Source organism: Trifolium pratense, linkage group LG1 (assembly GCF_020283565.1).
Source record: "Trifolium pratense cultivar HEN17-A07 linkage group LG1, ARS_RC_1.1, whole genome shotgun sequence".
NCBI classification, from domain to species: Eukaryota; Viridiplantae; Streptophyta; class Magnoliopsida; order Fabales; family Fabaceae; genus Trifolium; species Trifolium pratense.
Window position 1 is genome coordinate 48,598,166 of NC_060059.1, and position 15,445 is coordinate 48,613,610.

Genomic DNA, 15,445 nt, shown 5'->3' on the forward strand with positions numbered 1-15,445 from the left:
ATTTTAGCAACATTAGATACATTTTAGTAGGTTTTTAGCAATAAATATGAGAGAAATCTAACCGTTAGCTTGATTACTTGTTTTGCAAGAAAACAGGAAAAACTGCAGGAAATGAATGATTTTCACTACGCTGGGGGCGTAGCCCATCACGCGCCGCGTGATGGAGCTCACAGGGAGCCAAGATTTTCACTCTGATCACGCGCGGCGTGATACCTGACCACGCGCGGCGTGAAGCTTTGTTCAGGAACTGGGTTGCTCTCTGACTTGATCACGCGCGGCGTAGCTTTGACCACGCGCGGCGTGAAGTCTTGATTGAAGAAGAAGATTGCCTCTGACTTGATCACGCGCCGCGTGATTCTGTTACCACGCGCGGCGTAGTTGATGGATTTGCAACCACGCGCGGCGTGATGGATCTGGCGCGCGGCGTGGTTGCGTTCTGTATATATATTTTCTGCATAATTCTGTTTTGGGGTTGGAAAATTTTGCGAAATTGGACTACATTCTGGTCTTGGAACTTGAAGATCGTGATTCAACACTCCAGTGGAGAGCTCCAAGCGCATCAGATCATGGATTCACAAGCCGTGGCGATGAAGCGAGGAAGCGAACGAAGAACGATGAGGAGCTAAACTCCTTGGAGGTAGGATCTAGGATAGTCTAGAATGTAGGGAGATCATGTGTAATCTGTTATATGTGTAAGAATCTACTCTTTTCATAGTGATTAATTTGATGCAATTCTATGTTTAATGCTTTACAATCCTTCATTAGTGTTGTAATGATTTTGAGTTAAGTCACGTGCGAGAGTATTGATTTAATGTCTGAACTGAATTGTATTGAGCGCTCGAGTGTCTCCGGTCGAGAGATTGAGGCATAGAGTGTAGCGAACGATTGACGCGCGTTAAGATCATTCGTTGTAGGTAGCTTCCGCCCGAGAGATCGGGGGAGTATCGACAACGAATAGAGTGGATTTTGACAAGAGATTGCGATTCACTATTTTGTCGATCTAGTTGTTAACACTTGAGTAGATTCCTATGATATAGTAGATTGCATGTGGTTGAACTATAGACTAGGCGATTCCGATGATTCTACCTCGCTTTTCCATTATATCAAGCATATTTTCTAGCAATTCATTACTCAACATACCCCCAATTTATGTGTATTTTCTGTATAATGTCTATGAACACCATTCGATTAGTTTGATCACACAATCCCTGTGGATCGATATTTTTATTACTACGTGATTTTCGTGCACTTGCGAAATTTATCATCAGTAATCTTGTGAATTCCAGAAGAATTTAACATTAAAGCATCCTCGAAGGATTGCTCAAATAATAGGATTTTTGTTGTTAGTAAATATCAATTTTGATATAGTTCCCGAAGAACTAAAGAAGAAAAAGCAGACCTTGATATTGAAGCATCCCTGAAGGATTGCTCAAAAAATATGAAATTTTATATTATTGTTTTGAAGATTTGGGACATAGTTCTTGGAGAACTAAAGAGTTGCGCATCCCATAAGGATTGCTCAAGGAATTAATTACTCTTAAACACTATAAAGATAAATTGTAATATAGTTCCAGATAAACCAAAAGTTTAATATTAAGCATCTTAGAAAAATTTGCTCTGAAGCATCTTGAAATGATTTTTCATAATCGTTATCTATAAATATTAAATGGTATATATAGTTCTCTATTATGCTCCTGAAGTAGCAAATTTGAGAAATAATTTTTAAGAGTATGTTGAAAGATTAATCACATATTGCTTGCATATACCTTCGATGCATATTCTATATATATTTTTTCGATATATTATGCATTATTATACAATTGATTTTTTTTTTTTAAAAAAAAAAGAAATTATACAATTGATTTAAAATATTAGGATTGTGAAAGGTGTATATTGCTTTTAAATTCCCTCAATTGATTTTTTATAGCAACGGTTACTATTTTTATTTGTAATGTTAGTGTAATTAGTGTAAGATCGGTTACATAATTAGTGTAAAATTTATATGTTTCAGTTACAGTTTAACTTATACTCATAACATGACCTTTATTGATTTTAAATATTTTAATTCTCCATAATTAAATAAAATGATAAGCCATTGGAACATAATAAACCATTTGTTGTCTATTATTTTTATTCAATCATTTAATTGTTAGTCTTCTATTTTTATACCCATTAAATAAATTGAAGAAATTAATGTTGCACAATGCAAAAATATGGCTCCGGAAGAGCTAATATATTTTTACATATGAAGGAAAAACAAGAACGCGTTGAGAATACATTATATTTTTCAAGTCTCCAAGAAATTTATTAAAACGAAGGAGACCTCGTATCTCAATATTACGAGACATGTTTTTTTTAAAGAAAGTATCAACCTGTTGTCTCTAGTTTGGGAAATACTTATAATATTTGTGCAACTCAAACACATGTTCAAGTAAACCAGAAGTTTACAATTTAAATCATATATATTAAGTTTGTAATTGGCAAGATCGGATGGGTCATCCCGAATCTATTATGATGCGAAATATAAAATAATTCTATATGTATTGAAGGGCCTGAAGTTTCTTCAATTTAATAATTTTTATGTGTTACTACTTCCCGAAAGAAGTTGATAAATTAAGTAAATGAGCATCTTTTATTTTTAGAATATACGAAAGGTGATATTTATAAATCAATACACCAATCATGATGTGAACCAATTAGAACTTTATAATTTTAATTTATGCAACAACGAAATGGTCACATGTGTGTTTGTTGTCAACTCACAACCAGAAGTTTGTGAGATTATTTTTACTAATTTGGTTAAGAGCTCATTTAATATTTAATTTTCTAGAAAGTATTTGATAAGTATCGAATGTCAATTAAAATAATATAGAACATCTTGTAGAATATGATAATACAAGAAGAAAAAAATGGAATTGACGATCCATTCTCTAGACGTCTAAAGTTAATTATATGATCGATACTTATGAGATCAATACTTCAAGTTCTATTTTATATTTTGGGAACATTTAAATATATATGTTGAGATATTGATTCGCTCAAGCCAATATGTTATTATACAAAAGTCTTCCCCTTAACTTGCAATTAAGTTTAGTTTTATAATCTAATATTTTTCATATAAGCATTTTTGGATGTGTTGGTATGTTCCGATTGCTCCAATATAATGCAATACGATGAATTATTAAAGAATATTGGGAAACTATATTTGATATGACTCTTCATCCCTTATAAATTATATTGAGCCAATAATTAGGGACTTGTTTATAGCCCAGAAGGATAATTTTTAAGTGATGATGAATTAGTTTTCCCAATATTAGGGGGAGGGAATAAGCAGCTGAAAAATATGAACCAGAAGTTCAAATGAATCACTTGAAATAAATAATTATTATTACCTCATCTTGATCCTCATATAAAATAGATTGAACCAGATGTTCAAAAGATATATCATTTGCAAAGTCTATGAAATCAACTATCAGCTGCTAATGCTCCAATCAAAATGGATGTCCCTGTTGGACAATCTTATATTGCAAATGAATTTTAACCACCCCGTAGCGTGGTAGGTCAGTCGGATCCAAAGATAAAAATCCTCAAATAAGAAAAGGAGCTAAAAAAAAAAAGAAAGATGACCCAAGTGAGGATATGAAAATCTCAAAAGAGCATTTGACATAATTGATTTTTCAGTTCCAGAAGAACTTATTAGGTACCTAAAATTTATGAAAATAAAGTGATCTCAATAAATTATGTCATGAATGGAATACGATGAAACCGAGATGAAGTCAACGTTGACAATATTTTTGCACATAATAAAGCGCTATATATGTGATAAATGACAATGAGGATCATAAATCAAAGTCTATTAAGGATTATAGACAATAAAATGATTGACTAAATAGATAGACGCAATTGATACAAAATTAAACTATCTTTGCAAAGCGAAATGTTTTTGGACCCGTAGTCCATTTCATCTGCAGATGAAAATAATTCGATATGAATAAGTTTTCAAGAGAAAAATAATGGAAATAAAATATTTAGAGTTTGAGTTCTTATTCAAGTATATTGATAAATGTCTATCATTGATTTTCAAGAAGCATATTCACTTGAAGTGAATTCAAAAATTAATTAAGTTGAGTAGCATATGAAATACTCAATTCATGTGAAATATGTGTTTTAACGTATTTGACTGGCTCACTTGATAATGAAGATCCCGGAAGGATTTAGTTATATTTGACAATGAATTTTTTATATCTGAGGCTTATATTGATGATAAAAATATCATTAAGACTCCTGAAGAGCTTATGAGATATTGTTATTTTTCTGACAAAATAAGTAATTGAAGAATGCTTCGTGAATCATGAACCTTATATAAAACATGATTCTATATGAAATTGTTGAAAGTTCATCAATAATGAACTACTAATTGGTCCTGAAGTACCATATATCAAATGTTAATATATTTGTTGAGAAATATCATTTGCTATAAATATTATCAGAACTCCTGAAGAGCTTCTGAAATTTGTAGATTAAAGAAATATGTTGGATGTGCAAAGTTTATTTGGAATCGCAAATTTATAATAAAATTATATAGCAAAAGTATTAAAATAGTTTGACATGGACAAATCTGTTGTGTACTAAAATGGTTGCGATGTCATTTGATCTGAGCAAAGATAGTGTAATGCATTAAGAAAAATGATGAACAATTTGAATTGGTCCTGAAGTATCATATCTTAATTCAATTAAGGACACTGATATATTTTACTATATACAGTTATACATGTCGTGGTATTTTATTCAACTAACACAGATATTGGAACAAAGTTAAGCATAATATTTATACCTTAAAGAAACACCAATATCATTCAATCATGTGAAGTTTTCAGTACTACATCAAGCAAGTTGAGAAGGCATTTTTGTCGAGGTCTGTAATTCAACATATACAAGAAACTTGTTGTTTTTATTACAAAAGGGTGGTTCATGCAACAATTCAATATGAAGATAATATCGGACACACTGCTAATTTGGAGAAGAACATAATAAAGAAGATATGACAGATCTTTCTACAAGTCAACTTCAAGTAAAACTTTTGATCAACTAGTACTGAAGATTATTTGGTTTTTCATCTCTATATAATTGTCTTTATGAGGGGGAGACACAAATATGCACTGCACTCTTTTTCCCTTCACCATGGTTTTATCCCATTGGGTTTTCCTGGTAAGGTTTTTAATGAGGCAGTTCACACACAAATGATGATGTACTCTTTTTCCTTCACTAGGTTTTTTTTAGAGAAAGAATATCCTTCATGGACATTCAAGGGGGAGTGTTATGAATAATATGTAATGAATTTCCATTATTGTGTAGGTTTTTTTGTCCCCTAATTGTGTCCTAAAAATAAGACCCCTTTGTTACAATGTAAAGCACACTTGTGAATAGAATAATAACAATGGTCTATTCTTTTCTCTTCCCTCTTTCTCTTCTCCTTCTATATTCTTGCTATTCTTTAGAAATAGTTCATAACAAAATAACAAATCTCCTAAATGATTGTAAAAATAGAAACAACAAACCTAGCTAAATAAAAATTACAAATCTACCTAAAATATAAAAATAACTAACCTAGGTGAAATATAAAAATAAGAAATCAACCTAAAATATAATAAAACTAAATCTAACTAAAATAATAATATACAGAAGAAATCCTCCTACATCACTATATATCTTTATCTTTTTAAGTATATATATGAATGTTATTCTATTTTCAATATCCATTTTTCACCTTTTTAAGGACTGAAGTTTAAAGATTGTTTTATGGAATAAATGTGGTCATTGCAGTGTGATGATTGTGGAGCACGTCAATTTGATCGAAAGTTTTCCTTCTATTTAAACCATGGATTTGGTATGTTTTGTAAAAAAAAAAAATGTATGTCTCAACTACATTAGAAATAATTTGAATGTATATGACCTATGCAAAAGTTTAGAAGTTAAAGGTTATAATTTATTTTACGACATCTCTATAAGCGAACTTTAAATTGCTCTTATGTCTCGATTTTGTTGATGTGCCGCCTCTAAAAAGGCTTCATATAATTATATGCAATAATAATGCATAAAATTTTAAATTAGAAAACTTCTCATATTTTCTTATTCTTTTTTGACCAATAATACATTGAAGAGGAGTTAAATAAGCTATTTTAATATCTATCATTTAATTATATGATATTATTATATTTATAACAATTATTATTTTTCATTTATAAAAATATTTTAATTATATATTTAATCGAACCCGTGCGTGCACGGGTTTACCCCTAGAAATATAAAAATAAACTATAATTAAATGTGCATGTTATGATGTGCATTGAAATTTACCCCTCATAAGTAAGCATTGTGATGATGTGGCATGTTTTAGAGAGCTTCTCATATTTATTTAAAATTTGTCCCACAATTTATTTTGTGTGTTCATTCATCCTCCAAAGTAATTAAAAAAAAATTAACTTTGTCACACCAACTTTTAAACTACCATTCTTTCATATTCCTTAACTCTTATTCCTTAACTATGACAAATAAATTTATCATACAATCCTTTAAACCTTCATCTTTTCCCATCCCTAATCATTGTGTGTATAAATATATGATTTTGTGCACAAATGCTAAATGTTAATTTGTAGTGCAAATTTGAGTTTTCATCATCACTTTTCCCCAATATACTATTGGATGGCAGCTCTTCAATTGGTTCTTCATCTCTTCACAATTTATTAGTTTCTATATATATATATATAGCAACTTATTAATTATGTTACTCTTACATATTGTATGAAAAGTTTAGACATCCTTATTTTTATTGATATAATAATGTTTGTTTTCTAACTTTTTCCTTATTTTTTATTTTTTTTTATTTCTTAACGTAGATATGACAATTTTTTCATGTGAATTAGGATAAAAGAATAAAAGATGGACTTCTATTTTTGTCTTTGTTGCATCTTTGATGCTCAAGAAAGTCGATGAAAAGCGACAATTTATGTGAGTATATATCTTTGAGTGCATTTCGACTATGTTATGTTATTATTCATAATACCATGTTTTTTTGTACATTTCATAATACCATATTTAGATGTACTATTTTTTTTTTTTTTACAAACTATTTTTTTTTGTTATTCATCTGTAGTAAAGTATCAACCAAGTTTGAAGACAATTTTTACTTACTAACCTACAACAATATCACTTATTTTTTCAAGGAAAATATCACTAAAATTATTAAAACAACAAAACCATCATTTTAATTGTAACAAAAAAAAAACCATTTTAATTTTGATATTACCTATTCTTTGTGATAGAGCAGTTATTCATTTATATTCAATTGAATTTGTCTTTTGAAGTAACAATGAAAATAAAACCACAAATCCACCTTAATTCATTTGTAAACTATAGTTACAATAAGAAAAATGAATGTATGAGAAGATCAAGTTTATTATAACGATAATAAATCATTAAAAAATTTGTGGTAAAAATTACTCTATAAGTATAAATTAATTTACCAACTCTTAACATTTTAGACTAATTATATATGTATTTCTTTTTATTTTGTGTGCTCATTCTCTATTGTTAAATATAACGATTTATATATTAGTAATTGATGGTTATTATTGATTTGCACTACCAATGGTGATGTTGATTGATGAAATATATATATTTCTTGGTAATTTGATGATTATTATTGAATTACACTAACAAATTTATTCGTAATTATTTAAACAATCCACACTTCAATTATGAAAACAAAATTGGACGGAGGTAAACCTCGCAAAGAAAAAAAAACTAATAAAAAAAGAATTAAGCAATTAAAAAAGGTAAACTGGACAATAAACTAAAAAATCCTCACAAATAAAAGTTGAGATAAAATTTCACCAAGTAAAAGTTTGAGAGGAAAAAAAGGTTAATATATCAACACAAAAATTGTATTATTGTTAAATATAAGTTATGTTTAATTACATAGAGTAGAATAAGCGGCTATGTTATTTGGTACATACTTTCAAAGAATGTGATCAAATGATGAAAAAGGAAAAACTAATATATATGAATCACATTATATTCTATAATTGAAACTTATTTCAATCTTTCTCACGAGCAATATTGTTAGCAAACCGCCTCTAACTCTTTTTGAAAATAATAAGAAATATACCGTAGTAAAAAAGCAAAGCAACTTACGACTGCTCCACTACGATCCATAAAAAGAAAATATGATGCATCTCTTCAAACTTACGAGATATATTAGTTTTCCTTTTATTTATTATTTTATACGAACACACTTAAATTTTTGATTTTATTTTATACGATTACACTATTATAATAAAATATGATACATCTCTTCAAACTTATGAGATATTATAAGAAACTCGATTAAAATTATATTCATTGTGTCCTTAATCTACAATATAAAATCTCATTTTCCTTTCTTATTTTTAATATAACAGAATTACAACTAAATCATGTTACTATAATTTAAATATATATGTCATTATACTTATCATAATTATTATTTTTCATTTGTAATAATATATTTTAAGTATGTTCTAATCAAACCTGCATGCATTCATTTGCAATTTCTTTGGTAGTTAAAATAAACTCCACCAAGTGAAAGTTTGACATAAATTTTTTAAAGAAGTCAATATATCAGCACAAGAATTTTATTTTCATAAAATATAAGAAAATATAAATTGGATGGAAGATAATAAGTCGTTTTGCTATTTTATACATAATTTCATGGAATATAAGCAAAAGATGAAAAAGACAAAACTACCATATATATAAAAATCACATTCTATAAGTTGAGTTTGGTTTTTTCTTTCTCATAAACAATATTTTTAGCAAGGATGACTGTTGCGATAATTCTTATTGAAAAGAATAAAAATATACCAAAAAAAAAAAAAAAAAAAACTTGCGAGTGCACTAATGACACCCATAAAAAAATTAAATTAAAATTACACAATTAAGATACAATATAATACATCTTTTCACACTTATAAATAATAGGGTAAATGATCATTTACCCCCTTTCAAAATAAGCAAATTTTCGTTTACCCCCCTAAGCAGGTTTTTTTTTCTGTTTACCCCTTGCAAAAAATAAATTCCCTCATTTTGCCCCCTGGGTGTACAACAGGACAAGTGACTGTGCAAATCTGGTGACATGTGTAACGCCCCAAAAAAATTAGGATTCATTTTATTTAATTATTTAGTTATTGTGGTGTTGATTTTCTTGTTGTGGTGTTGATTGACGATGTTTATGTGATGTTGATTGACGATGTTTATTTAATTATTTTGTGGCGAATAATTAAATAATTGATAAATAAAAATAATGACGTTGCTAATTAGAAAATAAAATTTAAAGAAAAAGAAGTAGAAAAATTAGATAATGAGGTGTTGAGAGCAAAGAGGAGGGGGTGTGAATAATATAGTAGTAAAAATAAAAATAAAAGAAAACCATGATTTTAATTTTAATAAATTCATTTTAATTGTATTAAAAAGGTTGTTTCTTGGAATTAAGTGGTTTAAAGTGGGTGAAGTTAAGAAGAGTCAGGAGAGTGATACAAACAAGAAAACAAACACACAAAAAAATAATAATAGTGCTAGTGGGTGAGAGAAAAGAGAGAGAGCTCATGGGGGAGTGAAGAGAAGCAAAGGAAGGAAAAGCTTAACCTCAATTTAGGGAGTTCACTACAATCCAAGTAAGGGAGCTTTATACTCTTGAAATTCTGAATTATTTGATATATTTATCATGTGTGTGCTTTAAGTTGATGTTCTTATGATTCCTTTTCCATCATGTGATGTTGTTGTTGTTTGGGACTTTGAATTCTTTAAGTGTGAATTCATGTTCTGTTGTTACCAATTCCGTGCTCTGTTATTACTCGGAAAATTGTGAATTCGTGAAGTATTGAGTTGATAGTGTTCTTGAGTTTTTAAGAGTTTGACTTTTTTCGTATTTAATTATGTGAATCAAAGAGAAGGAGTTTTTAAAATGTTTGAGTATAAAAATGAGTTATAAATGTTACTGCTACAATTTTAAATCGCTGAGGATCGATTTTGGGTCGTGTGGGGGTTTAGAATTGAGAAGTAATTAACTGAATCACATAAAGCTTACAAATTCACACATGAATTCGTTTTGTTCCCAACATAATATTTGATCGCCGATTTTAAAAATAAATACTGGTTATCTTCCTAGAATCGAATGACGATCAAAACGGTATAAAGAACGTCAATTTTCGTTGAGAAACGAGGGAAAACGAATCGGGTCAAGTAGCGGGTCGTCGCGACCCGTTTTTCTGCAAACCGGGTAACAGGGACGATGAACAGTGTCATCTCCCTTCGCCCAATCGCGCAGTAGGCGCGTGGGGGCGCGTCCGATGTCTGGGAGATCTTTTTTTCAAAAATTGTTTTTACAAACAAATAGTAAATAATTTTCTTGAAATTTTGGTACCTATTTGGTAATTTTTGGACACTCGTAGCTATTTTTAATTAATTATTTGGAGTAAAAAGGTGATTAAAAATATTATAATTTCGTGAAAATTTCCCAAAATTTTATGTAGGGTATTTTGAATATTTTGGAACCCTCAGGTGTATCTCACTCTCCCTGGTTTTATATGCTATTAAGATTTGAATCTATTTCTTAATTTTTATTAATTAAATTGACTTAAAATTCGTACGTTTCGTCGGTAAACTAAATCAAGATGATTTGGATTATGAGTACTGTTAAAAAGGAGTAATAGGTTGTTGTTCGGAGATGAGTGAATGATTAATTGAGTTATGGAGTTTTAGTTGGTGTTGTAAACGAAGTTGCTAATAATTGTTGTGTATCGGTGTTGTTTTAAGTCGTTGCTCGTTGATAGTAATTGTGTTGTTTGAATTGTGGTTTTGTTGAATAATGATGTTGAGCTACGTGGTTATAACGATGCTGAATTATCTATTTTAATGATGTTGGAGTTGTGCCGAAATTATGATGTTGTAATTGTTATTGTTGTAGTTGCTTATTGACGTTGTTTAGTGATGTTATTATAATGATGATGAATTTGTCTATCGAAGTTGTTAAATGATGTTGCCTATTGACGTTGCTTATTATAACATGACATGCATTCATTCATATGCCTAATGACGTTGCCTATTGAAGTTGTATAAATGATGTTGAAAATGACGTTGCTTAATGAAGTTGAAAATGATGTTGATGATGTTGATCCTCTATGATGTAAAACTAGAAATGACGTTGTTATTGGTACCACATGCATGTAGCGAGTCTAGGCGCATTGCATGCATTTTAATTATATTTGTTTATTTAAATGTTGTTGTTTATTTCTCTTTATTTAATTGTTGATTGATGATTGTGGTTGACTGATGAATGTGCGTGGCCATCCGCTTAGGTGGTCTTGTTGTTGTTTATGATGTTGCTAGTTATTACGTTTTAATTCAGTTACTTTCTTGATGTATTGTCGCTCACCTTTACATTCCCCTTTCTGGCTTGGCCCTACGGTGTGCAACCGTAGATTTTCAGGTAGGTGATGAGTCATAGCTGATGCGTTCGGATAGTTGTTGCTTTGCTACTTAATTGGAGTCGCTCTGTTAGGATGTTGTTGGGGAAAACTTTTATTTAATTATGCTACTAATTCTTTATTAACAATTGGACTATGTCGTTTTGATTCAAACATTTCAATTTGGACTTTGAAACTTATATTATTTTTGTATTTTCCGCTGCATGATTTTTAATCATTTGAGGAATTAGTTAATTGGAGTAAGTGTGACATCCTTATTAAATAAATGAAATTAACTTTTTCGAAAATAAAATAAAGGGGTAAATTAAGGGTGTTACAACATGACATGTACCTGTGGAAAAAATCTTTTATATTTATTTTTTAAATTCCACGTCAGATAATATATTTTTTTTAAAAAAAAAAATCCTACAAAATAAAAAATAAATTTCCCAAAAAAATTTTCCCACAAAAATTTTTTAAAAAATTCCTACAAAAAAAATAAAATAATTTCTTACAAACAAATTTTAAAAAATTTCCAACAAAAAAAAATAAAAAAAAATAATTTTCTTATTTTGCTCCCCAAAATAAAGATTTACTCTGAAATAAAGTTTATTTCCAAAATAAAAATTTAAAAGATTTATTTTCAAATTTTTTTGAATTAAAAAAAAAAATCTTTATTTTTTAAAAACAAAACTTTATTTTTTTGTTAATCTCTTTGAATTAAAAAAATAGAAAAAGAAGTTTTATTCGTGTTGTTCTAATCTACCAAAACCATTTGCCCTATAACTAGAAAAATAGAAAGAAGCATAAGACAATAACGAAGTAGAAGACGATTCTGGAGATTGAAGAAGTTGACGACGAATACGATCATGACAGTGGAAGCAAACGATTCTGGTGAAGTTTTTTTTTTAATTCAAAAAGATTTGAAAATAAATCTTTAAAATCTTTATTTTGGAAATAAACTTTATTTGGGAGTAGATAGGGCTGTTTCACAAAATCTACTTCTAAGTAATTGCTCTATAGATCCTATATCTATCTATATGAAGAAGAAATCATGTAACGGGGGGGATTCTTTTTTGTACAGATGGTACTACGAACTTGGAACAAGCATGAAGAAATTAACGATACTTCTCTATCTTTTGAGCTGTTCCGCCGGATCGGTCGCTCAAGACCTTTGGTCTCTACCCGGCCCTAATGAAAAAAATGATGGGATCACTTCGTATAAACTCCTTGAGAATGATTCTGATCTAGTTCATGGCCTATTAGAAGTAGAAGGTGCTCTGGTGGGATCCTCACAGACAGGAAGTAAGTTTGATAATGATGGAGTGACATTGCTTCTTCGCACCGAACGAAGGAATCCCTTAACTATGATTCAAAATGGATCTCGTTCTATCCTTGATCAGAGATTTCGCTATGAAAAATATGAATCGGGGTTCGAAGAAGGGGAAGGAGTCCTCGACCCGCAGGAAGATTTATTCAATCACATAGTTTGGGCCCCTAGAAGATGGCGCCCTTGGGGCTTTCTATTTGATTGTCTTGAAAGGTCCAATGAATTGGGATTTCCCTACTGGAAAAGGTCATTTCGGGACAAGGAGATCATTTATGATGAAGAGGATGAGCTTCAAGAGAATGATTCAGAGTTCTTGCAGGATGGAACCATGCAGTACGAGAGACGATATAGATCTTCCCAAGCCCAAGAACAAGGCTTTTTTCAAATAAGCCAATTCATTTGGGCCCCCGAGGATCCACTCTTTTTGCTATTCCAAGATGATCCTCTTGTATCTGTGTTTTTACGTCGAGAATTTTTTGCAGATGAAGAGATATCAAGGATCCTTTTCACTTGCCAAACAAAACAAATTTTTTGGAAATATCAAAATAAACGCTGGTTTAGGAAGAATACGCAAGAGCAAGAAAAGAATTTCGAATTGTTGATTGATCGCCAGAGATGGTTTCGAACCAATAGTTCATTATCAAATGGATTTTCACATTCTAAAACTCTATCCGAGAGTTATCAATATTTATCAAATCTATTCCTGTCTAACGAAACCCTCGTGGCTCAAATGACAAAGACATTGTTGAGAAAAAGATGGCTTTTCCCGGACGAGATGGTTCTTAGTATCTGTGCTAATAATGAATGATTGCTTTAACCGAATAACAAAAAATTCTTCTTTCTCTGTCGATATGGGGATCTTCTCAATTGAAAGATCCCCTAAATATCGATAATACGGATTTTTTACGTTTTCATTTTATACCTAAAACCCCAAGAAATTAATATGAAAATTTTCAATTATATGAGATCCCTCTTTGGTTTGATCAATTAAAGGGCGTCCCAGTTGTATTCAACAGGCGGCACAATGACCCAGATCGTTTTGTGTTTTTCCGGCTTCTTTGAATAAATCTAAAAGGATCGCTGTTGAATTTTTGGATTAACATTCAACCGTCATTGAGAATTCTGAAAAATTTTTAAAACGGCAAAACAATTTTTCAACATTTTCCAGTTATTTCTAGTAGAAATTATCAAGAAAGGTCTGACTAATTTAATCGAATCTCTAAAACGCCTTTTAAAAAATGAACGCGTGTTAAATCGCTTCGCTTTTTATTTGGCTTTATTATGGATCTTGTTGGCATTTATTTTGGGAGCAAAATAAGAAAAATTATTATTTTTTTATTTTAGGAAAAAAATAATAATTTTGTACGAAAAAAAAATTATTTGTAGGAAAAAAAATTTGATTTGTAGGATTTTTTTATTTTCGAAAAAAAATAAATAAGAAAATTCATTTTTTAGGAAATTTTTTTTTTTTTGGTAGGATTTTTTTTTATTTTGAAAAAAAAAATAAATAAGGAAATTCGTTTTTTTAATTTTGTAGGAAAAAAAATATTATCTGACGTGGAATTTAAAAAATAAATATAGATGATTTTTTTCCACGTGTACAAGCCACGTCAGCAAATTTGCACAGTCACTTGTCCTGCCATTAGAGCTGTAAAAAGGGCCTTAAGGGGCCGGCCCTTTAAGGGGCGGACCCACTTATTCCTGATTATTAATTTTATTTAAATTTTAAACACAGTTTTTTTAGGGTGCCGATCGTGGACAGTGCTGATTGAAGAAAAAGAGAATAAGTTCACGACACTAGAAAAATTGTTTAAAATTTAAATAAAATTAATAATCAGGAATAAGTGGGTCCGCCCCTTAAAGGGCCGGTCCCTTAAGGCCCTTTTTACAGCTCTACCTGCCATACACCGAGGGGGCAAAATGAGATAATCTAGTTTTTGCAGGGGGGTAAACAGAAAAAAAATCTGCATAGGGGGTAAACGAAAATTTGACTATTTTGCAGGGGGTAAATGATCATTTACCCTAAATAATATAAGAGATCATTTTTTTTTACGGAATATCATATGAGATCATTAAAAACTATATTAATGTCTTTAAAATATATTTTTGAGCAAAAATATATATAAAAATAAAAAATCAATTATATAAACCAATACAAAATTTCATATTTCTAAATAACCCTCTTATTTTTAATATAAATTAATATTAAACCTATCTATTTCACTATATTTTAAAATATTATCAATCATTTAATTATATATAATGATACTTATCATAATTATTATTTTTCATTTATGAAAATATTTTAAATGTGTATTTTAATCGAGTCCGTGCAACGCAACATGATAAACTATAAGCTAATTGAATTAACTTATTAAAATAAACTATAAGCTTGTAAAAATAAGCTAAAAACTCATAAGGAAAAAACTTTACCAAACGGATTTTTTTTCACATATGAGCTTCTAACTATAAATCATAAGCTCAAAATGTGGTGTTGATAAAGTTTGCTCGTTCGTTGTTCAATATCTCACTAAATTGCACTGTACTTAAATTTTGTTCAATTGTCCTAGCATAATTGCTTTATAATTTGTTGAATATTCATAGAGAGTACAGC

At 29.8% G+C, this 15,445-nt stretch overlaps 1 protein-coding gene across 1 annotated transcript; it reads left to right on the forward strand.

The window, feature by feature from the left end:
• Window positions 1–12,482: 12,482 nt before the first annotated feature.
• Window positions 12,483–14,121, forward strand: LOC123904009 (protein Ycf2-like). The gene has a single exon (XM_045953712.1). It carries the CDS (start codon window positions 12,542–12,544, stop codon window positions 13,637–13,639), a length of 1,098 nt encoding a protein of 365 aa, XP_045809668.1. The 5' UTR covers window positions 12,483–12,541; the 3' UTR covers window positions 13,640–14,121.
• Window positions 14,122–15,445: the final 1,324 nt, after the last annotated feature.